Genomic DNA, 25,270 nt, shown 5'->3' on the forward strand with positions numbered 1-25,270 from the left:
AGATCCTTGGTGGAAAGCCATACCTTTTGTCCACACACATAACGGGGTGGAGGTCGCCGGTGACGGTCAGCCGCAGCTTTGGTTCGTCTGGAGCTTTGTAATAAGAGTGATTTAGCTTTCCTCCAAGTGCGTCTGCACCTGCGCACGAAAGCTAAAGCAGACGGAACCGCTGCATCGGGCTCCTGTGATGGGAAAAGAGGAGGTTGATATCCGACAGATAATTCGAACGGAGACAAATTAGTGGATGCGACGGGAAGAGAATTATGAGAATACTCAACCCAAGGAAGCTGTTGGCACCAAGAATTTGGATATTTAGACGACAGACAGCGAAGCGTTCAACCGAGATCCTGATTAGCCCGTTCGCATTGCCCATTGGTCTGCGGATGATAACCAGAAGACAGGCTGGCAGTAGCGCCGATCTGTCTACAAAACTCCTGCCAAAAACGAGAGATGAACTGAGGACCCCTATCTGAAACAACATCAGTCGGAATACCGTGTAACCGAAAGACGTGATTAATCAAAACCTGAGCCATCTCCTTGGCAGAAGGAAGTTTAGGCAGGGGAATAAAATGAACCGCTTTAGAAAAACGATCCACCACAGTCAATACGACAGTGTTACCATTCGACGCCGGTAAGCCGGTGACAAAATCAAGGGCTATATGAGACCAGGGGCGGAAGGGGACGGGCAAAGAATTAAGCAGACCAGCGGGAGGTTGATTAGATGCTTTATTACAAGCACAGACTGAACAGGCTAATACGAACTGTCTGACGTCCGAAGTCATAGAAGACCACCAAAAACGTTGAAGGATGGCAGCCAACGTTCTCCGAATTCCTGGATGGCCGACAAACTTGGATTCGTGACCCCACCAGATGACATCGGAACGCAAGCGCTCAGGAACCCATAGACGACCCGCCGGACACCCCTCCGGAACTTCCCCCTCTCGGCCGGCCTCTCTCACCCGCTGTTCGATTCCCCACACAAGGGTACCGACCACCCTCCCCTCCGGGAGAATGGTTTCGGTCCGCTCCGACCCGGAACCCTCGAACAGACGGGAGAGAGCGTCGGGTTTAGTGTTTTTAGACCCCGGCCGGTACGAGAGGGTGAAGTTAAAAAGCTCGAAGAAAAGTGCCCAGCGAGCCTGTCTAGATGTTAATCTTCTGGCTGAACGGATATATTCCAAATTCTTATGATCCGTCCAGACCAGAAAGGGTTCTGAGGTTCCCTCCAACCAGTGACGCCACTCACCCAGAGCGAGTCTAACCGCCAGCAGCTCCCGATTACCTATGTCGTAATTTCGCTCCGCTGGGTTTAACCGATGAGAGAAAAAGGCGCACGGATGCACTTTCCCGTCAACAGAGGATCGCTGAGATAAAACGGCGCCAACCCCGACATCAGATGCATCCACCTCCACTATAAATTGTTTCGCCGCATCAGGAATAGAAAGAACAGGTGCAGAGATGAAATGGGACTTTAATTCATCAAAGGCCTCCTGAGCTTCAGTATTCCAACGGAAACACACTTTAGAGGAGGTGAGAGCGGTAAGAGGTTTAGCGATCTGACCAAAGTTTCTGATGAAACGCCGATAAAAGTTGGCGAAACCCAGAAATCGCTGAAGCTCTTTACGAGTGTCGGGCACTGGCCATTCGGCGACCGCTTTAACTTTAGCGGGATCGGGACGAATCTCTCCCTCGGCTATGACGAAACCCAGAAACGAAACCGACTCCTTGTGGAACTCACACTTCTCCGCCTTAACAAAGAGCTGATTCTCTAACAGCCGTTGTAAAACCTGGCGAACATGCTGGGTGTGTATCTGCATAGAGGGAGAAAAGATGAAAATGTCGTTGAGATACACAAAGACAAATTTGTTAATCATGTCACCCAGCACTTCATTGACCATGGTTTGGAAGACAGCCGGTGCGTTACAAAGGCCGAACGGAAGAACGCAGTATTCCCAGTGCCCTGATGGTGTATTAAAGGCTGTCTTCCACTCATCGCCCTCTTTGACACGTACCAAGTGATAAGCGTTGCGCAGATCTAACTTGGTAAACACGTGCGCTCCCTGTAGTAACTCGAACGCTGAAGACATTAAAGGCAAGGGGTATTTATTCTTAACAGTAATGTCATTCAGCCCTCTGTAATCAATGCACGGACGAAGGGACCTGTCTTTCTTCTTAACAAAGAAAAATCCAGCTCCAGCTGGAGACGAGGAGCGGCGAATGAGACCGGCATTAAGAGACTCATTAATGTACTTATCCATAGCCTCTCTCTCTGGTTTGGAAAGGGAAAATATGCGACCCTTAGGCGGAGAAGTGTCTGAGAGAAGTTTGATTTCACAATCATACGACCGGTGAGGAGGTAGGGAAGTAGCCCGGGCTCTACTGAACAACCGACACAGATCAGAGTACTCCGCCGGAACTCCCGAGAGATCAACTTCCGGAACCTGAAAAGTAGAACACACAACAGGAGAAGGAGCAGGACCGAGACATGAAACATGACACGAAGACTTCCAAGATAGCACAACACCGTTCTGCCAATCAACGTGAGGATTATGTTTGGTCAGCCAATCATGCCCTAAGATGACCGGCGATTGGGAATGTTCTAATAAATAGAATTCGATCTCCTCACGATGATTGCCAGAAACAAACAAACTCACAGGGGGAGTGCGATGGGTGATAACAGCCATATGCTGTCCCTTTAAAGTCCAGGCGGAGAGGGAAGAAGACAGAGGAATAAAAGGAATATTCCATGATTCGGCCACACCGGCATCCAGAAAACTCGCCTCTGCACCAGAATCCAGCAACGCCTGTGAATGAAAAGACTGTTTATAGTTTATGATTACTGGGAGTGTAGTACAGCTCACGGGAGACTTCAATGACGACACGCCCACCGAAACTCTCGAAGTCATCGGCGGGCAGTCTCTCTTTATCGGACACGCGACGGCAATATGCCCCGCCTTACCGCAATACAGACACAAACCACAGGCCAGACGACGATGTCTTTCGGTGGCGGTCAGACGGAGCTTGCCCAGTTCTATGGGTTCCTCCGTTTGGAGAGAAGATGCGGTGAATTCCTCCGGTTCAGAGACGGCGAGATGACGACACGACCGGCGGATGTCACGTTGACGGTGGCGGGTCTCGATCCTCAACGCCAGGTCGATCGCAGTCTCTAGAGATGTCGGCGGATCCCGTGCAGCGATCTCATCTTGTATAGCAGGGTTGAGACCCTCGAGAAACTGAGCCCGTAATGCAGCGTCATTCCAGCCGCAGGTGATGGTTAGCGTCTTGAACGCGATGGCATAATCCGTGACGAAAGAGGTCAGTAGTCTCACTAGCTCGGCTGCTGCCATGTCCCCACGAACCGAGCGATCAAACAAACTCAACATCTCCGTTTCGAGAGCCTCAAACGAAGCCGTGCACGGAGCCCTGGCTCCCCATACAGCCATTCCCCACTGTCTCGCCCTTCCGGTGAGTAGTATCAAAACATACGCCACCTTAGATGATGAAGCGGCAAACCGCCGTGGCTGAAGGGCAAAAACAAGGGAACACTGCTGCAAGAAGGCCCGGCATGAGTTGGGGTCGCCGTCGAAGGACGGGGGTGTCGCCGCGTGTGGCTCACGGTCTGCAGGTGCACTTTCAACAGGTGCAGACGGAACACGCTCATCGACCTGGGAACCAATCTGGTCTACCCGGGTACTGAGCTCCGTGAATCGTTCAGACAGGACACGAAAATCTCTGGAAGCTTTACTCAACAGAGATGTATGCTGTTCAATGGCTTCCTGCTGATGAAGTGTGGCGTACACCGAATCCGAACCCTCCGAACTCGCTGACTCCATTCGTGGCGTGCTCATTCTGTCAGAATAAGTCTCGGAGCCAGATGCAAGTTCACAAAGTTTAATAGAGGAGTAAAGAGAGGATCAGATGAAGCACAAAAGTCACAGTCCACGGCACAGAGACCACACGCGGCGTCCCACGAAGTAATCCACTCTGGTCGGTGACCGGGAAGAAATCCTCACACGGCAGATGACTGACGATAACGTCTAAACACTGGGCAGAAGGAAAAACAACGCCCAACAGAAAAGGCAGCTCACCGGAACCTGGAAGATACTGGATCTCGCCTAAAAACAAAGCGCACCCGTAATACCAGGAAAACAGAGCACAGTTCACTCGAGGTCAAGTTCACGATATCCACAGGCGTGTGAACTCTGGGCTAAGACGAGCCTCCGGATGCCTGCGACCGAACCTGAGGAACTGGAGAGAGACAGCAAGAACTACAGACTGGACTAGGACAGCATGACTGAGACCAACCAAGACAATGAGCACGCGACGAGAGACAGGACAGAGTGCTATAAAAAGAGAACAGCTGATGAGACACGACAGGTGAACAATTACTGAAACGAGTGGGAGGAGCCAGTGAACCAGTGAGGAACCACCACCAACAGGTAAGACAACATACACACACACGATCACCCAGGAGTCCTGACATATTTCCTCAAATAAAAGCCTGTAGTCAATTAAACGCCGGGCCTCTGATAGTGGCCGGGGGCGTGGCCAGCACTAACAAATAAAGGCCGGTCTCAAATTAAGGCCGGGGGAAAATGATTTCCTTTCATTTCATGTGCATTCAAGTTCAGCATAATGTACAGTAGGGTTGTGCCGAAGGAGCGAAACCATCGTGGCCATCGCCCCCCGCTGGGAGTCTTGCGAGTGCGACAGACACTAATCCTGGTCTCTTCTATACTTAACCTAAACACTTTGCAGGGATTGCTCTGTAAATTAAATAGAGAATAAAACTGATGCATATCTGCTATTTTAAATACTGTAGTGTATGAGAGATGTGAAGTGTGTTAGTCTGTGAAAGCTACACAAATGATCTGGACAATCTCTTAGCCTCTTGTCTTTTTTACACATCTTACTCTGCATTTAACTTACAAACTATTTTATTCTGTACAAGAAAACAGCATAGGCTTCAAAATAAATTATGTTTTTGAAATACTGTAAAGTGGTCATTTGAACTACTCGAACAAACATTTAAAAAACAATATGCAAAATCAAAATTGAATGGCTCCATAACGGATTGAGAAAAGTGCGCGCATTAGTTGGGTTGGAAAAATAACGAAATTATAGTTTTTTTTTAAGTAGAAAATAATATTTATGTAAAGAGATATATATTAAAATAAAAAGTGCTATAAAGGAACACAACTCTTCTTAAGTGGAAGGAAGCTTTTTTCCCTCAGGTGGAATATAGAAAGCACATTAGTTGGGTTAGTAAAATAACAAAATTATAGAGTTTATATCGAGTCTATAAAACACGAAAGAACAACAAATATATGACAAAAGTACATTTCGTTTTGTATAAATTGTATCTTAATTTTAATCTATGTTTTATCAACCAAATTGCCCGGATTTAATAAATAACAAGCAAATAGCCTATAACAGACAATGACATGAGGCGCCACGTTAACAACGGCTTAAATGAACTACTAGAAAAGGAAAAAAACTTTAGTCAGGGACAGCCCTTACTATTTAGCTATTTCAGATAGGCCTATATTTGATCCAGCAGGTCACAAAGGGAGTTCTGGGTTGAGCGGCGGTGCTGAGCGGAAAGAGCTTCAGAAATGAGCGGATCTCCAGAAAGACGCTTGATCTCCACTGGAGGAAATATTACCGCTCTACGCACACACCGCAACAGTCACAATATGACCTCATGTATGTTTTAAGAACACAATTCAACTTATAAATAATACTTTTTAATGGGCCACTTAAAATGTTTATTACAAATAAATTATTACATTCTAAAAATGAATAAAATGAACAAAAATTTGCATTGCATTTGCAATCCTTTGAAACCCACCCCACTTCCCGCGCCCCTGATGATATCTGTCCTCTGGAGCGATTTCACTTTTCATTTAAAACGCTTTATTTAAAACAATTATTTGATTCAAATAGATGGAATTTGAAATACAGGCCTGCCCCTAATAAAAGCCCGTGACCTTCTGCAGTTCAGGTAAATAAAGGCCCCGGCTTTTATTTGAGGAAATACTGTAAATGGCTTCTAGGCTCCAGAAATTTTTTTTCCTGAGGACCCACCCACATTTTTTTGCTTCAGACGCCCAAGCGTGTGAGTATAAAAACTGGCCTTTACTTTCTCATGACACCGGACACCACTAGCATTTATTCTCGACACAAACTCTGACGCCAAAATGTCACATCACTACTTACTACCGATGTTTTTGTTTTGTCTTGTATTTGTCGCAGTGTCAACAGTCATGGAGGATCTCGCTCGTGCTAACAGTCTCTTCGCTCTGGATCTCTATCGGGCTCTGAGCGCGAGCAACGCGGAGGGAAACATGTTCTTTTCCCCGCTGAGCGTCAGCGCCGCGCTCGCTATGGTCTACTTGGGAGCCCGAGGAGACACAGCCAAAGAAATGGAGAAGGTATGAGGAATACTATTTTAAGGTATTTTAAATACATTGACAAACTTCAGACGTCAATCAGATTTTCCGACAGCACTGGATTCTAATGATTGTGTTTATTAGATCAATGGTTGCAGAGGAATCACTAAATTAAATATAAATTCATAATACATTACATGAGTAAACATTTAAGTATATCACAGTTTTTTTTTTACTTTTAGGTACAACACATTTAAATTTAATCATTATTTATTATATTCATCATAACTAATTTTTCATTTACCTGTATGTATGTAAGCAGTGTAATGCTCAATGTTAAAGCGGCTGACAACAATAAATATTCTTATTAGGAATAAAATGCCTCGTTTTTGAACTGCGCAGAGCTTAAGCTGAATAGTTAGGCCTACTACGCTGCTGTATTTTGGGCAGTGTGGTGGTACTTCCTCTACTTTTCTCTCTGTATTTGCTTCCATACTTAGAAAGTACGGCATTTCATTCCACTGTTATGCAGATGACAGTCAGATTTATGTACCTCTTAAAAAGAAAAATGATAATTCTGTTGGACAACTACTCGATTGTCTCGACGACATAAAGGCCTGGATGGCTCTGAACTTTTTAAATTTTAATGATAAAAAAACAGAAGTGATGGTTTTTGGAGGCACCACTGGGACCCCGCCTGTAGATCTGGGTGCCTTGGCACCCTATATTAAACCTAATATCACAAACCTAGGAGTTAAAGTGGATCCTGAGCTTAAATTTGACAGTCAGATCAAAGCTGTTGTCAAATCAAGCTTTCATTTGAGGCAGCTGGCCAAAATAAAGCCAATTCTGTCGAGACAACATTTTAAAGCTGAAATCCACGCCTTTGTAACTACACGGCTGGACTACTGTAATTCATTATATGTCGGGGTTAGTGGGTCCTCCATCACCCGTCTCCAGATGATACAAAATGCAGCAGCACGTCTTTTAACGGGCACACATAAACATGAGCACATTTCCCCTATTTTAGCTTCTTTACACTGGCTGCCTACAGTGGCGCCACCAGGGGGTGGCCACCCCTGGCCGACTCCTGGCCACCCCACTGGCCACCCCCTGGCCAGTATAAGTTTTAGTAGCATCAGTCATGCATTTCATCCCTAATGCACAGCCAGGCAGGCAAGCCGCTCTAGACCTTCGATCACACCCTATGGATCACACACAGCCCGCCCCGCCCCGCCCCTCCCCCGATGCCGCTGTTGCGCGCTCAGACAGCAACAGTACAGGTCAGCGCGTGCCCGTCAGTCAACAATTTCAAAAGAAGTAAGAAGACGAAGAAGACTACCGTAAATAAGTCAAAAAATATTCTTTAGTAAAAGAAGATGGGGAATTAGGTGTCGTGACGTGCATTTTAAGTGCCAAATGGTTACAGTATACTGTTACAGCACCTTTTTGATGTGTCTTTGACACGTTTTGACAAGAGTTAACGTTACCTAGCTAACGTCGTTAGCTGGTGCATGTTATGTCAATTTTCAGACAATGAAGAGAAAGTCCACAGACATCTCTTCTTATTTTAAGAAGAAAAGTACAGAAGGAGGAGTGAAAGAGATGGCAGGGGAGCAAGAGAGGCTTAGTAATAGTGAGGATGAGGAGGAGGATGCTTTTATTTGTATCTGCCAGTATCTGCTTTTCCCCAGTAACTGTTTTGTTTGCAATAAATGTACACCTTATGCCAAATATAATTGCAAAATAAAACAGAATTGTTGTGCAACTCAAAATGTTAACTGTACTGTTATTAGTCTATGCACATTATATAATTAGTAACATTAAATATAACACAATAAACCAAAGTATATCAGTAGGAGTTTCCTTAAGTCTTTCTGATAGTTTTCTACAGGCCGGTTTACTACACCAGTAGAATACAATTCTGAAATTATGGTTTCTAGTTTTGGTGTGCCACCCCAAGATTTTTAGTGGCCCCATCTGGCCATCCCTATGAAAAATTTCTGGAGACGCCACTGGCTGCCTATTCAATTTAGGATCCGTTTTAAAATTCTGTTATTTGCTTTTAAATCACTAAATGGTCTTGCCCCGCCATACCTCTCTTACCCCTTTTCCACCAAAGCGGTGCTAGAGCTAGATCGGAGCCAGAGCCTAGTTTCAAATCGGTTCTTTGTGTTTCCACACCCAAAGCCCCAGCTCCGAGCCAGGAAAAGTGGTTCTTAAGTAGCACCAAAACATTGCTAGGCTAGAACAGGGCTAGAAGTAAGAACCGATTACGTCAGGCGCTGGGGGCGGGGTCAACAAGACCAACACAAGCTTGAGATCCACCATTGTTGAAATAGCAGCTAATGGAGCTAACAGCTGCTGCTCGTTTGTAATCTCTGTCTATACAAATTACGGCAAACTGAATGAATGCGTTGGATTCGCTGTGTTTTGATGCTGATGTAGGATCGTAAACCCATGTGAATGAATAGTAACGCAACGTTTGCATTGTTGATGGAAGGCTTGTTGGCAGCGGTGCTGTGCAGAGACCGATCGCTGTATGATAACGAGTCCAGCGAGAGCACACGACTCCTTATGCTTTTGATTCACTCATGCGGTTTTTTTATATCATACATGGATCGGTCTGCGCAGCGCCGATGCATTTCGTACAAGCCTGGTGTGTTTTGTGTTTCCCGCTGCCCACGGTTGCCAGGTTTTCACAACAAAACCCGCCCAATTGCTACTCAAAACAAGCCCAATCACGTTTCAGGGGGGCTTCCCCGGTAAAAATCACATTTGGGGGTAAAATGTGTTTTTGGCATGGTTGCCTACTAAAATTTGCATTCCCGGGGCTAAATATCACATAATTGGGGTCGCTTCAACCCGCGGACATGAAAAACAGCCCGCGGCAACAGTGACGAAGTAGCCCAATTTGGCAACACTGCCGCTGCCTCGCTAGCATTGCTGAGAGAGATGAGACGTATACAGTGACGTAAGACCTGGCTCTGTTGTGGCTCTCAACATGTGGAAAAGCAAACGGTTCTTAGAAGGCTCCTCAGTTGAACCAACTATGAACTGGGACTAGCTCTGGCTCTGAACTAGCTCTAGCACTGCCTTGGTGGAAAAGGGGTATCTGAGCTTCTACACTCCTATAAACCCGTCCGCTCTCTCAGATCAGATGAACAGCTGCTCTTGACGGTGCCTAAAACTAAGCGTAAGCTCAGAGGGGACCGTGCCTTTGCATGTTAAGCAGGCCTCTTCTCTATCTGTTTTTAAAACCCTTCTTAAAACACGTTTTTTCTTTTTGGCTTTTGACACTTAGTAAGAGCTTGACTTTATTTTATTTACTTGATATAATTTGTTACTTTGATTGCTTTTATTGTGTGGTTATTAATTGTACATATGTTTTTTCTGTACAGCACTTTGGTCAACTGTGGTTGTTGTAAAGTGCTTAACAAATAAAGTTGGTATGGTATGGTACTTGGAGAGCCGTTTCGGTTACTAACGTAACCTCGGTTCCCTAAGATGAGGGAACGAGTATTGCGTTTTGCTAAAACGCTATGGGGGAATTCCTTTCTTTGAGATATTGAAGCAAATTTTTATCCAAAAATACCTTTTATACGCAGTGCAGCTGCACAACTCTCAGCAGGAAGCAGCTGCGTGCTGATTGGCTGTGCCGCTGCAACTGCAGCAACCTATAGCGAGACCGTGGGGCGGGACGGACCAATCAGGTCCTTCCAAATTCCCGCCACAAGGGGCAACAGAATTTGCATAGCCTAGGGTATATAAGACCCACTCTCGCATGGTTAGTCAGGTTAATAGACTGAAGCGACTCCTGAGCAAGTGAGCAAGCACGGCAAGCAAAACGCAATTCTCGTTCCCTCATCTTAGGGAACCGAGGTTACGTTAGTAACCGAAACGTTCCCTTACGAGAGTACTCTCGTATTGCGTTTTGCTAAAATGCAAGGGGGACCAATGCAAAACGCCGTGCTTGCTTAACGGCTCCAAAGCTGACGACACCAAACCCAGGCCAACCTAGGTGGGCCCGTAGTATGATATCAAAAATTCAGAATGAGCCCGACCTGAGTCGGGCCCAATGAGAATGAACACGATATTCGTGCAATAATAAGTATAGACCAGACATAATCGGGTCAGGAATAATGAGTGGCCAGATACTTCGGGCCGTATAAGGAATATGCTTATGACTTAAACAATATTCAACCCAGGCCGGACTTATCGGGCCTTAAGGGGTTAAATCTGTTCATACAGCAAGAAGCCCAGCTTGTAAAGCCGGAACATCTAAATTATAGAATCTGATAAAAGTGGACGGGGAGGCCCAGCCTGCCGCCGCACAGATATCATTCAGAGAAATACCAGTAGACCAAGCCCACGAAGAGGCCATGCCTCTAGTAGAATGGGCTTTAATGCCTAAGGGGCAACTGAGATCTTTAGACTCATAAGCCAGTGATATAGCATCCACTATCCACCGTGACAGGGTCTGCTTCGTAACCGCGTACCCTCGGGTGCGGCCGCCAAAGCATACAAAGAGCTGTTCAGTTTGCCTGTAAGCAGCGGAACGCTCTATGTATATTCTCAGCGCTCTGACAGGACAGAGCAAATTAGCATCTATTTCATCTGACTGCGATGAAAGTGCCGAAAGTGAAATGACCTGTGCTCTGAACGGAGTTGAAAGCACTTTAGGTACATATCCATGTCTTGGTTTGAGGACGACTTTGGAGTCGTTTGGCCCAAACTCCAGACACGAGGCGCTCACAGAGAGCGCGTGCAGATCACCCACTCGATTAACTGATGCGATCGCCAGCAGAAAAGCAGTCTTTAGTGACAGGAGCTTTAAGCTCACAGAATGCAGAGGCTCAAATGCAGAGCTCTTCATGGCATCCAGGACCGTGGACAGGTCCCATATAGGGACTGAAGGGGGGCGAGGTGGGTGAAGCCTTCTAGCCCCTTTAAGGAAGCGAACAATGAGATTGCTCTTTCCTAGTGACAGTCCGTTCACTTGAATGTGATACGCTGCTATAGCAGCCACATAAACTTTGAGCGTGGAGGGGGAGCGACCCGCGTCCAGAAGCTCTTGTAAAAATGTAAGCACCTCTGACACTGCACAATCATGTGGGGTCAGATTTCGCGCTTTACACCAGTCTGAAAAAACTGACCATTTGCCTGAATAGAACCGCCTAGTTGTGGGGGCTCTAGCTTCAGTAATAGTCTTCATTACGCTTTCAGAAAGGTTCTCATGTACCCGTTAATGGGCCAAACATGAAGCGCCCATAGATCGGGACGGGGATGCCAGATCTGCCGTTCCGCCTGCATGAGGAGGTCTCTCTTCAGCGGGATCGGCCACGGAGCTGCATCTGACATCTGACTCAGCAGTGAGAACCAAGGTTGATTTCTCCAAAGCGGGGCTATTAAAAGCACAGCGCATTTGCTCTCCCTGATCCTCTCTATGACCTGAGGTAACATTGAGATTGGGGGAAACGCATAAAGAGGAAGGTTGGGCCATTCGTGGGCCAACGCATCCTCGTGCTTGGAGAAATATATTCGGCATTGAGCATTGTCTTGTGAGGCGAAAAGATCCACTTTTGCCTCTCCAAACTTGCCCCAAATTATCTGAATTATATTTGGGTGAAGAGACCACTCTGCAGGGGACACTTTGCCCCTGGACAGCATGTCCGGACCCAAATTCAGAATGCCTGGCACGTGAGTCGCTCTCAGCGAGCTCAGATTGTGCTCTGCCCATATTAGGGCTTCTTCCGCCATTGAGTGCAGGTTGATAGATCTCAGACCGCCCTGGCGATTTATATAGGCTACCACCGATCTGCTGTCCGTTCGGATCAGGACATGGTGGTGTTTTATGTACGGAAGGAAAGCTCTTAGCGATATCGTGACCGCTTTCATCTCTAGACAGTTTATATGAATGCTCTTCTCCGAGTCTGACCAGAGACCGGAGATCGGCCTGCCCTCGTGAAGGGCTCCCCAACCTAGGCTGGATGCATCTGTCGAGATAACTTTCCACTTCGTAACAGTGCCCAAACTCACGCCCGTCTTGTACCAGACGGGATCTTTCCAAGGAGCCAGAGCCAACACACAGCTGTGGTCTACCTTGATTTGCAATCGGCCCAAAAGCCATGCGTGAGCTGGAACGCGGCGATTCAGCCAGTGCTGTAGGCAGTCCCTCCAGAAAAACGCAATTATGCGATCGCGTGATTTAACGCATAATCAGCCAAAGTCCGCATATTCATGCGGGGGACGCATTTTTTCAAATACGCCACACTTTCGCCGCATAAATTGCCTATTTCCGCGTGCAAAATATGCGGGGCTATCATGATTTCATAATCCCCGCATTTTCGTTGCAAAAAAAGTCATATATATTAGCAGAAAGTTGAAAAATTTTCGTTTACTTCACACAAGAGCCACCATTTCCGCCTATTGCCATGGGAACGTTTTGAAGTGACGTGATTACCCGACGCGAACGTCATCGAAAAGCTTCAAACCCCGTGGAGAAACCATAGATACCGGTGAAACCATGATTAAGCACAAACTCCCATTGGCCAACAAAAATAACAGCAAAAGAGCAAAGCAGTTTCCCTGTGTGCTGACTGATTTCAAAACACAGCATCATGAAGCTTTGAAGCGTTATGAATCAATGAGTCGATTCAGCGGTTTGAAGCGTTATGAATCAATGAGTTGATTCAGCGGTTTGAAGCGTTATGAATCAATGAGTCGATTCAGCGGGTTGGATCGCCAAAGTCACGTATTTCAGCAGTTTGACACGCGATCCGAATCATGAATCGACTCGATGATTCATAGCATCATGATGCTGTGTTTTGAAATCAGTCATCACTATATAAGTCGTTATTTAGTTTTTTTTGCACACAATAGCTATTATCGTCGCTTCATAAAGTTACAGCCATATCATCCTGCAGCCCAAGACTGGTTTCCCACTGAAGCTAAGCAGGGCTGAGCCTGGTTAGTACCTGGATGGTAACCAACTGGGAAAACCAGGTAGCTGCTGGTAGAGGTGTTAGTGAGGCCAGCAGGGGGTGCTCACCCTGTGGTCTGTGTGGGTCCTAACACCCCAGTATAGTGATTGGGGCACTATACTGTAACAAGCACCGTCCTTCGGATGAGACGTTAAACCGAGGTCCTGGCTCTCTGTGGTCATTAAAAATCCCAGGATGTCCTTCGATAAAGAGTAGGGGTGTAACCCCGGCATCCTGGCCAAATTTGCCCATTGGCCCCTCTCCATCATGGCCTCCTAATCATTCCCATATACAGATTGGCTTCATCACTCTGTCTCCTCTCCACCAATCAGCTGGTGTGTGGTGGGCGTTCTGGCGCAATATGGCTGCCGTCGCATCATCCAGGTGGATGCTGCACATTGGTGGTGGTTGAGGAGATTCCCCCTTCTATATGTAAAGCGCTTTGAGTGCCTAGAAAAGCGCTATATAAATGTAACAAATTAATTAATTAATTATTGTAGAACCACTGTAGTGAGATGGACTTTGTAACGACGTCTTTAGTAGGCTACCTTTTATGGGTCTTGAGAGTGTACATTGTGCCAATGGAGGCCTTTCTGAGCCATCGGAATTCAACTAAAATATCTTAATTTGTGTCCAACAACATAAAGGGAAGTCATTAATGACAGAATTTTCATTTTTAGGTGAACTAACCCTTTAAGAGATTGCACTTTGTGCATTGGAAGCACTCAAATGTCTGTTTTGTATAGCGACATCTGTACAACAGGAAGTTATTTATTAATTTTTTCAGAAGTTGTAGCATATTCCTTTTGTAAAGCTACAGAACTTGATTGACTAAATGTAAAATTGAGCCATTATTAAGGTCTTCAATAAAACAAGATGAGAACTTAAATATTCCAGCACTTTCTGTGATGTAGTGCTTTTTTCTCTTTCTCATCAAACCGCAGTTTTTGCAAGTTCCCGCAATTTTATCGCATAAAATTGCATAAATATCCCGCATTTTTCATCGCATTTTTTAATAAAACGTGCCGCATAATCAAGGATTTTTGCCCGCAACAATCAAAAAAAAAAGCCGCATTTTTCTGGAAGGACTGTGTAGGGGGCGCATGCGCAGCAGACCCAGCCTGAGAACTGGCGCCGCCGAGGCCATGACACCCAACATCCTCTGAAAGTGTTTGAGAGGAATGTGTGCACCGGACCTGAGGGAAACCGCTCGGTTCTGAGCAGAGAGCGCGCGCTGTGACGTCAGCCGCGCGCTCATCTGCAGCGAGTCCAATACTGTTCCCAGAAACGAAACTTTCTGTGTGGGAAACAATAAACTCTTTGCCACGTTGATTCTGAGTCCCAAGCATTGTAAATGGTTGAGAAGCCAAGATCTGTGGGTTAATAGCTGTATCTCTGACTGAGCTATTATGAGCCAGTCGTCGAGATAGGTTAGCGCCGCTTCCATGCACCTTGTAAACGTGCGAGGGGCTAGAGATAGACCAAAAGGTAGCACCTTGTATTGGTATGTTTTCCCCTCGAAGGCGAATCTCAAGAATGGCCTGTGATGGGGGGCTATTTGTATGTGGAAATAGGCATCCTCTAGATCCACAGTGATAAACCAATCTCCCTGGCGAATGTGCGCGAGGATTTGTTTCATTCTCAACATTCTGAACGGGCGCTTCATAAGGGCTTTGTTCAAATGTCTAGGATGGGTCTGAGACCACCGTCCTTTTTTGGTACAAGGAAGTAACGGCTGTAAAAGCCCGACTCGCTCTGTGAGGGGTGTACGGCTTCTACCGCTCCCTTTATTAACAGTTTTGATATCTCGGTTCGAAGCACGTGACTTTTGTCGCTTCTCACCGTTGTCTCTTCCACGGCGCGAAAGCGCGGTGGTCTGCGAGCAAACTGTAGCAAGTAACCTCGTTCTATTATGTTCAACACCCATTTCGAAATGCCGGGAATGGCCCGCCAGGCCTCGGCCTTCGAAGCCAGGGGCTGAATTAATCTGTGGGGCGAGTCGCTGAGTAACAGGGACTCGGTGGCCCGATAACCTTGCGCTAAGTTGGCGCTTATGAGGGAATTGTTTCCCGCCGCCTGAGTGCAGGGGGCCGGGGAAGATAGAGTATTGGTGCTTGTGTACAGGCGAGCGCGCTTGAGTGCGGGCTCGTTGGCTGTGAGAATAGTGTTTCCAGCCGCCTGAGTGCAGGGGGCTGGGGAACATGGGGGAGTGCTTGAGTGTAGGGGTACATGCTTTAATGCTGGCACACTGCCTACAGAGAAAAAGCTCTTTTTGTGACTCATATGGGTCGCCGTAAAAACGGCGTTTGTGTACAGGCGAGCGCGCTTGCTTGCGGGCTCGTTGGCTGTGAATGTGGCGTTCCCAGCCGCCTTGAAGGGAGCTGGGGGACGTTTTAAAAGAGAGCGAGGCGGTGCACCGGCCGAAGCGGGCACTATCCACCTTCTCTTCATACCTCTGGCTAGGACGGCTTCGGAGGCTCAGGTTTCGACACATTGCTGGGTCGTGGACCTCGACGCTCCGGCGGTCTGCTGCGGCTCGTAGAGCGGGAACGCTGACCGGGCTTGGAAGCCGCGTGAGGCTGGCGAGCTGAAGGCGGCGCCTTGGTGGGCTGGGCTGGTCCAGCTTTAGCTTGACGGCTAGCGGAGGAGCTGGAACGCTTGGGCAGGAAATGTCGCATTGCCTGCGAAGCCTTCTGTGCCTCAGTGAAGCGCTCCGTGAACCCAACCACGGCGGAACCAAATAATCCTGAAGGCGAAATGGGCGCGTCCAGGAAAGCGGTCTTGTCCATGTCCTTCATCTCCGTTAAGTTAAGCCACAAATGTTGCTCCAACACCGTCAGGCTGGCCATGCATCTGCCGATCGCCTGAGCATTGGCCTTGGTGGCGCGAAGGGCCAAGTCAGTGGCGCCGCGCAGATCCTTCAGAGCCTCGTTATCAGGAACAGACTCGTCCAAGGAACGGAGGAGTTTGGCCTGGAAGACCTGAAGCACCGCCATGGAGTGTAGCGCTGACGCCGCCTGGCCGGCGGAGGCGAATGCTCGACCGGCGAGGCTGGACGTAGTGCGGCCAGCTTTGGAAGGGTGCACGGTCTTTGACTGCCATCCTCTGGCGGAGGGCGGGCAAAGGTGTGCAGCGACAGCTTCCTCGAGGGGAGGAAGGGCTTGATATCCCTTTTTCTGAGCGCCATCGACTACTGAGAGCGCTAGAGAAAAAGAGGATTTGGCGCGAGAAGAATATGGCGCCTTCCACGATTTAGTTAGCTCCTCGTGGACTTCTGGAAAGAAGGGAGCGGGTCTTTGAGCGGTCGGTTGACGGCGGTTCTCGAAATACCACTCATCCAGTCGGCTTCTCGTGGGCTCCTCGGGCTGAGACCAGTCAATGCCGAGGTCGTCCACGGCCTTGGTGAGCAAGCGCATAAGCTCAGCGTCGACTGAGGTTATGACGCCGCTAGCCATCCGCGTCGAAGTGGCGTGCTCCGAGGCGGCGTCCGACCACCCGCTCCCGGATGCAGCAAGGGAAAGGCTGTCATCCTCTTCCTCCTCCGGTCCGCCGAACGAAACAGCAGCAGCCGCCATGCGAGGGGAGCTGTGCTGCTCCTTGACGAACAACACGGGCGATGGCGAGGCACGCGGGGACATGCCCGGCGTGTGCTCGTCAGAGCGCTCCGATGGCCTCTGGTCGCGATGTTTTTTCTTCCGTGGCTCCAGAGGCTGGGAACACGGGACGGGATCCGAGTCGGAGCTGGCGAGCCGAGCCCGAAGGGTCTGCAGCGCCAGCTCGTCGCACTCAGGGCAGCCGCCCTGGTTGAGTGCAGTCTGCGTGTGGTCTCGTCCGAGACATGACACGCAGATGATGTGCCGATCCTCGTCCGCGATAAAACCTCTGCACGAGGCGCAGGAACGAGACATTTGCAACAACGTCTCGTGCTCTTTTTTGAATGTGAAAAAACACAGTAAGGTATGTAAAGCATATAGTGCCTGATGGCGCAGCTGGAAGGCAGGCTGAAGGCGGAGAATCCGACGTCCTCAGGCCGCGTGTTCCGTTGGGTGCGTGTCGACGGCAGGCTTCGATCCGGAGCTCAACGATAGCAAGTCGCTGAAGAAGAATTAATCTGACTAACCATGCGAGAGTGGGTCTTATATACCCTAGGCTATGCAAATTCTGTTGCCCCTTGTGGCGGGAATTTGGAAGGACCTGATTGGTCCGTCCCGCCCCACGGTCTCGCTATAGGTTGCTGCAGTTGCAGCGGCACAGCCAATCAGCACGCAGCTGCTTCCTGCTGAGAGTTGTGCAGCTGCACTGCGTATAAAAGGTATTTTTGGATAAAAATTTGCTTCAATATCTCGAGGAAAGGAATTCCCCCATAGCGTTTTAGCAAAACGCAATACGAGAGTACTCTCGTAAGGGAACAAATATTTTCTGAGGTGGTACTTGGTATAAACAGTTTGAGAACCACTGTATTAGATAATAAAATTAGATAATATGTGAAGTGAGAGCGGCTGTTTCTGTAAATCACACACCACTGCTGATAGGTTTTTATGTGGATCTCAGCATAAAAGGAATAAGAGGGTCTTTGTCCTCAGTTGCAGTGTACTCTATTCCAACACATGGTTTAATTTATGTACCGGAACCATACTATATATGGAACAAGGCTCTGCTAGGATTGAATGGGAGTGTGGAAAAGGGTCCTGTTCTTTGCGTTGAAGGGATTGTCAGGATCTCAAGGAAAGCCTGGATGTTGGACCGGAAGATGACCATATGTAGACTTGTTAGGGCCCGAGCACCGATGGCGTGAGGACCCTATTGTATTTGCTCAGCCTATTATTATTATTCTCCCAAATGAATCACATTTTTGAGGGCCTAAACCTGCTCGAAAACTCATGAAACTTCACACACGCGTTAAAAGTGGTGAAAATTTACGTCTGATATGGGTTTCAGAATTGGGCGTGGTAAAATGGCTCAATAGCACCACCTACAAAATTTCAATTAAGCGCCGTTCGAGCTACGTTTCACGTACAGCTATGAAATTTGGTACACACATGTAACCGCCCAATACCTACAAAAAGACCCAGGGTGCAAAATATGAAAACCCAACAAGAAGTGAGATATTTTGAATTTTCTTTGCAAAAATGTTTTGCCATTTCCAGACGTTGTACTTAAATGGACTCCTAGAGGTTTAATCAACATCATATTTGCACAGTCTAATCTAAAGGCCTTAGTGACGTTAAATTGTGAAGATCTTGAGTTTTCCCTGGAGGGCGTGTCCGTGGCGGCCTCACAAAGTTTGATGTTTCGCTATGAAACAGGAAGTTGTTGTGTCTCGGGCATACAATGTCCGATCTGCCCCAAAATCCACATGTTTGATAAGAGTCCTGACCTGAAAACATCTACATATCAATATTCAGTTACAGTCACAGCGCCACCTGCTTGCAACAGGAAATGCCTTGTTTTAAATTGTGATTAACTCCTCATTGAGATTTAAAAAGAACAACATCATATTTGGTCAGTCTAATCTAAAGGCCTTGGGGATGTTAAACTGTGAAGGTTTTGAGTTTTCCCACACCAAGAGTAAAAATAAATAAATATTGTTCATATAGAAAATAAAAGCTTTTTTGTCATTTTCATGGTGATTATTATTGTAAAGCATTAATTCAATGCTTTTTTTATTCAGCTAAATTATAGACTGCATAGTGCTGTCAAACGATTAAAATATTTAATCGCGATTAATCACATTAATGCCATAGTTAACTCACAATTAATCGCACATTTTTATTTATTCTAAATGCCCCTTGATTTCTTTTTGTCCCATTATTTTTTCTTATTTTAATGCTCTTATCAACATAGAAAAGTGGATCGGCTTGCTTTGTTCAAATGTTTGTTTTATTGAAAACAACATTGGCATACTGTAGTGTTTGATTTCACACCAACATTCTCACTTGAAGCAGTCATTCACACTTGGAGCAAATAATCGCTCACACAATGTAACACTGTCCATCAATAAAAGGGTGAAAAAAATACTTTGTTGCACAAACAGCCCCTTCTAAGGGATCAAAACAGGGTGATACAAAATAAAATTACAAAGTGCACATGCAAGGTAAACTAGGACTCCGCCTATAGTGCAGTTAAACCAGGGGTCGCCAACTAGCGGACTCCGGTCCGAATCCGGACCGCGAGATGCGTCCATCCGGACCGCGAAGCCTTTTGACGTAATGAAACAGTTAACGTTGCAATGCTCACTGTTACTACGTTCACTTCAGACCCAGACGCGCGGTCAAGCATGCAGTGAAGAAGAGACTGATGGTGCGCTCACACCAGACGCGAATGACGCAACATGCACGCCGCTTAATTCGCGCCGCAGAATGTCTATTTGCGTCTTTGCATTGACTTAAATCACTCGCGCAAAACGCTTCATTCGCGTCCGGTGTGTAGGCTACGCACCATCAGAGCAGATGGTGCGTAGAAAGCAGCGCTCAAGACAAGCACTTTTAGTTGAAGACCCCTGAGTTAAACCATGGCTTAATACGTTTCTCATTTCGGCGTCTCACGCTTGCCATCCACGTCTACTCTTTTAATGGCCGAAACAAGTTAGGGCAGCCGCAGCGTGCCTGATGTTTTGTTTCCGGTCTAGCTACACCCGGAGTGGTGTTGTAGTTTTTCTAACGTTACTAGTTGTTGCAACAGCATGTGAAAAAACTACAAAGTTTGTAAGACCAAAAAGAACGTTAATCTCGCAATAAAAAAATTAACGCAGTTAAAATAGGTTTGCGTTAACGGCGTTAATAACGCGTTTAACTGACAGCACTAAGACTGCAAGGTTGTAAAAATAGGCTTAATTTTTCTTTATGCATACATTTTTCTTTTGATTTTGTGAAGTATAGCATGTACATGTTCTTGAGGGGTTTTGTGAGATTCACCTGTTGTCTTGCTCTGTGCAGGTTTTGTCCTTCAGTTCTGTCTCTGATGTCCACTCTCATTTTGAGTCCCTCACCTCATCGATCAACCGTCCATCAGCCTCCTACATCCTCAAACTGGCCAACCGCCTCTATGGAGAGAAAACCTTCAGCTTCTTACCCGTGAGTCCATTGGTTCTGTAATAATGAGACATGTTGATGCTCTCTGTGTGCTGTGAGACGGTGGCTTTATTTTGTGCTGTAGGAGTATCTGGAGTCCACACTGAAGCTGTACCACGCTGACCTTCAGCCTGTGGACTTCATTGGAGCGACTGAGGGCTCACGAAAGCTCATTAACTCATGGGTGGAGGAGCAGACGGAGAGTGAGAACAACACTTCCATACACACTTATATTTCAGATAAAACAATCACATGTGAATCAGTTTAGACCTGTTGCTAGTATACACACTTTATCTTTAGACAAAGATGTGAAGTCAAAAACATAAACTTGTGTTTTTCAGATAAAATCAAAGATCTTCTCAAGCCGGGAATGGTGACTGGGATGACCCGTTTAGTTCTGGTTAATGCCATTTACTTAAAAGGGGACTGGATGCACAAATTTAACGCAAGAGACACTAAAGAAATGCCATTTAAGATCAACCAGGTACAATCCACTTTTTGTTTCAAGAGTGAACTTCTTTCACGTTGTCATTATGGCGTATTGTTTGTAGAATTGAGGAATTTATTTTTATCAGCAGTATTTTCTTTGCAATAAGGTAATAGTTAGATGAGATTTATACTTATAAATAGTGGCAGATACTATTTGCACCTCGTTATTGTGTCGTGAGGTGAAATTGAGAAGGACTCAATTTGCAGTGAACAAAGGAACAAGTTTATTCAGGGTGAACCCTGCGACACAAAGTGACAGGGGACAGTTTGAGGAACTGTATAGTGGTTCCCATGATCTCTGCACACACGTCAGCAGACACACAGGCTGTGATATGTTGTACATTAAACGGTATGCAATGATAACAGAGTGAAAATGATTATACTTATTAAAATTATTAAATGGATGACGTCTTATTTGGACAATATGCCCTCCCTAAACCTAAACGATAATGTATTATTATTAAACACACTTTATATCCACTTTTCTAATATTTTCTCATATTTCCAGACTCTTTCTGATCTGATATGTGATGGGTAAGGGGATTAGAGCGAGCTCGGGAAAAGGCGGATTTGAACCGCAAATTGATTTGCGTCAAAACTTCATGTCACACACCTTACCCCTACACCATTGCTACTGTGAACAGTCCATTGTCTTCTGTAGCTTTGTCTGGCCCAATCAGAAGTCAGTGGGCGGAGTTAGTGTAAATAGCATTTGCCAACAAGGCAGGCTTTTTGCACATAATGTAAATAGATACTCCGTACAAGTTGATTTTGTATATGTTGTGTATTTCTTCATCTGATAACATTTGTCTTCCATCAGAATGAGAGCCGGCCTGTGGAAATGATGTACAAGAAGAAAATGTTCCCCTTCAGAAGCATCCCAGAGCATGAACTGCAGGTGCTGGAGTTGCCATATACAAATCAGGAGCTCAGCATGTTGATCCTTCTCCCAAACGAATCTCAGGACGGCTCTGACCCTCTTCTGAAGGTCAGCAAAAGTGCCATAATCAGATAGTTTGTTGCCGTGTATGTTATTTTCAGCATGTGTGTGTGTGTGTGTTTGACAGCTGGAGAGTGAGTTGACCCTTGACAAGCTGCTTAACTGGACCAATAGTGATGAAATGACCACGCAGATGGATGTCAAAGTCCATTTGCCGAAGTTCAAGGTGGAGTTTGAGAGCTCCCTATCAGAAACACTGCAAAGGATGGGGATGAGCTCTGTGTTCCAGGACACAAAGGCTGATCTGACTGGCATGAGCGGTCAGGACGGCCTCTTCATTTCAGAGGTGATTCACAAGGCCTTTGTGAATGTGAATGAGGAAGGCACTGAGGCGGCAGCAGCAACTGCAATCTTTTTGCTTGGCAGTGCATGGCGTGAACCAGAATTCCAGGTTTTCAAGGCTGACCACCCCTTCATTTTCTTTATCAGGCACAACCCCACTAACAGCGTCCTCTTTCTGGGCAGATTCAGAGGCCCATCCTAGAAACTTGATTTTTGCACTCAAATGAAGAAATATGTTTTCTCTGAATGTCTTCACAAATTAGATTATTTCAGATCACGTAAAGAAATAATTATAATAATATTGAATCTCCTTTTAAAGCCACAATATATCATTTTTCACCACTAGAGATCGCTTGTTCAGAACAAAGCCGTGTTTTTGGGTTTCCCGGAGCTTTTATTCTGTCAGACGAGCGTTTCCTCTTCTTCTGCTCGTGTGTGTGTGTGTGTGTGTGTGTGTAACGCAGCGCTGCTTTATCATATCACACACATCTGAGTGTGTGAGAGTGATGTTATAATGCTACTCTGTGCGTTCACTCGGCGCTGCTATGAGACACTTGTTCACACTGCAGTGAGAGATGATATTAGGCGGTAAAACATGGCACTCTGTGCGGTAAATCAACAACACCAGATTTAAACAATAAGACTAACTGTGTTGAGCTGGAGAACAATGATCAGTTTCTGTCCATCAATGATACAAACAGTTGCTCTCCTGTCTAATCAAACACATCAGATAGTAAAGCGGCTTTGGTGTTTCCATCGAGGGCAACTGGCTTTTAAAGGGAATGGGAGATGAGACTCTGATTGGTTTATTGCACGTTATGCCCAAAACACACCCATGACTCATTAAGAGATTTTGGATCACACGGGTGTGATGTCATTGAAAACATTATTTCTGTCTCAAGCGGGTGCCACCATTCAATCCTATCAAACGCTTTTGCATGATCTTTGGTGTTGTTTTATTTTATATAATATGTTTAAAATTCTGTGAGTATTATTATAGCCTGCCTACCAAGAACAAATCCGTTCTGATCATCTGATAATGTTTGGTATATGAATTTGAATCCAAAGCTTTAGAGTATTTTTGTATCGCAGGACATCAGTGAAATAGGCCGATAAGATGCCCTATCCGTTGGGGATTTGCCTGGTTTTAGACCGTATGGGGAATAAGGTTTGTCCATTATTTAGCTAAATAGAGTTTATAGCTCTAGTTGTTTGCATTTTTTACTCTCCATGCCAATAGTTTTCTGGGTTTCTCACCTGGATCGTAGTATGATCGCTTTAACCACATCACGTTTGTAGCTCTTCTGTTTCTAGTCCGCTCATTGTATTGCACTTTTTAAAAGAGTTTGTTTGTTTGTTTCTCTGTATGTTTATGTGCAATAAACATTTGAAATTGTAACATACCTGTACTTGTTGTCATGTGCCCTATCATGGCTATTATTAGGCTGTAGGAAAAACAAAGACAGGCCAATAGAGATTTAAATGAACACTTTTCATATAAAACACTTCATATTTGGACACTTCATGTCCAAAAATACTATAAATTGCAATGTATTATGGGGAGTCTTAAACTGTAAAAACATGATTCTTTGATGAACTAGCTGACTGTGATCCTGGAATATTCATGCACTAAAAACAATTGTGTAAAATAAGCTTAGGCCTATTATAAAGTTCTGTGAACAAACCAGAACATAAAATAAATATACATATTTTTTCATATATCAGTCACTTTACACTGAAAAAACTTGAAAAATCAGAGTAAGAATGTGTTGTCTGCATTTCTGCACATAAGCATACGAGGCGGTGGGCCAGACAAATTTTGCTATCATATTTTTATTCAGGGTGAACCCTGCGACACAAAGTAACAGGTGACAGTTTGAGGAACTGTATGGTGGCTCCCGTGATCTCTGCACACACGTCAGCAGATGCACAGGCTGGAGAGACCACCGAGAAAACAGGAGGCAGGAAGACCCAACAGATAACGAGCCCAAATCCAGCAAGACAACACGGCTCGCTTACAAAACTCCTCGTCCCTGGGTCCTGACCATCGGGGGTAATTTGAGTCGAACCGTCACCGGGTTAAGCACATTGGTTATAATGTACGGTCGGTCCCATGAATTTGGTTCCCAGTTTACGTGCGGCAAGTATGAGGGTAATGTCCTGGGCTGACAACCAAATCTTTTGATCACACACGTAAAGTGGGGGCTTAGAACTGTGACGGTCCGCCGACGCCTTGTTCCTTTCGCCAGTGCGGGAAAGGGCTTTTCTGGCGAGCCTCCACGTACGAAGGCACCTCTGAATGAACGAATGCTCAGATGGAACAATGGCGTCGGATTCTTGGGAGGGAAATAATTGGGGCTGGTAGCCTAAACAGCACTGGAAGGGTGATAATCCCGTAGACGAGACCGGGAGTGAGTTATGTGCGTACTCTACCATGGTTGTCCTGGTTGGCTCGCTCAGCCTGACCGTTCGTCTGCGGTTGATACCCGGAGGATGGGCTCGCCGTTGCCCCCAGCTGTCGACAGAATTCTGTCCAAAACCTTGACACAAACTGGGGACCCCTGTCAGAAACCATGTCAACCGGGAGGCCATGATTGCGAAAAACGTGATCTAAGACAATGACCGCTGTTTCCCTCGATGAAGGTAGTTTGGGGAGGGGAATCAAATTAACTGCCTTTGAGAACCTGTCCACCATGGTAAGAACCACGGTATTGCCACTAGACAGGGGTAGGCCCGTGACAAAGTCCATGGCTATGTGTCACCAGGGTCTTGAAGGGATTGACGCCAGTTCGGACCGACTCGGGCACGAACAGCAGACCCACTGGGCACCCCGCGGGAATCGTGATGTTGCGTAATGCCTCATGGACCCTGGACTCCACTCCCCAAGTAACCGCCACGACCACCTGGTCACGATGGTCACCGGGGAAGTGGGACTAGCCTCAGCCTCAAAAATCCGTGAGAACGCATCGGGCTTACCGTTCTTACTACCGGGACGATAGGAGATGCCTTCAGGCGACAGAACGAAACCCAGGAACGGAACCGACTGTGCGTGAA

The 25,270-nt window shown here is 46.3% G+C and overlaps 1 protein-coding gene across 1 annotated transcript; it reads left to right on the forward strand.

Moving 5' to 3' along the window:
* The first annotated feature begins 6,030 nt into the window (after positions 1-6,030).
* LOC307134710 (leukocyte elastase inhibitor-like) lies at positions 6,031-23,624 on the forward strand. The gene is made up of 7 exons (XM_079830664.1): positions 6,031-6,118; positions 6,256-6,434; positions 20,311-20,448; positions 20,531-20,648; positions 20,787-20,929; positions 21,755-21,922; positions 22,002-23,624. The coding sequence occupies exons 1-7, from the start codon at positions 6,046-6,048 to the stop codon at positions 22,416-22,418; spliced, it is 1,236 nt and encodes a 411-aa protein (XP_079686790.1). The 5' UTR covers positions 6,031-6,045; the 3' UTR covers positions 22,419-23,624.
* The last annotated feature ends 1,646 nt before the right edge of the window (positions 23,625-25,270 follow it).

The sequence above is a fragment of the Gobio gobio genome, assembly GCF_949357685.1.
Source record: "Gobio gobio genome assembly, chromosome: 12".
Classification (NCBI taxonomy): domain Eukaryota; kingdom Metazoa; phylum Chordata; class Actinopteri; order Cypriniformes; family Gobionidae; genus Gobio; species Gobio gobio.

What these genes read in the sequence shown, in the direction of transcription:
- LOC307134710 (XM_079830664.1), top strand. Translation starts at nt 6,046, where the DNA reads ATGGCTTCTAGGCTCCAGAAATTTTTTTTCCTGAGGACCCACCCACAT. An exon ending in TGCCATTTAAGATCAACCAG is followed by an intron (nt 20,930 to 21,754) that starts GTACAATCCACT and finishes GTCTTCCATCAG; the next exon opens with AATGAGAGCCGGCCTGTGGA. An exon ending in GCTCTGACCCTCTTCTGAAG is followed by an intron (nt 21,923 to 22,001) that starts GTCAGCAAAAGT and finishes TGTGTTTGACAG; the next exon opens with CTGGAGAGTGAGTTGACCCT.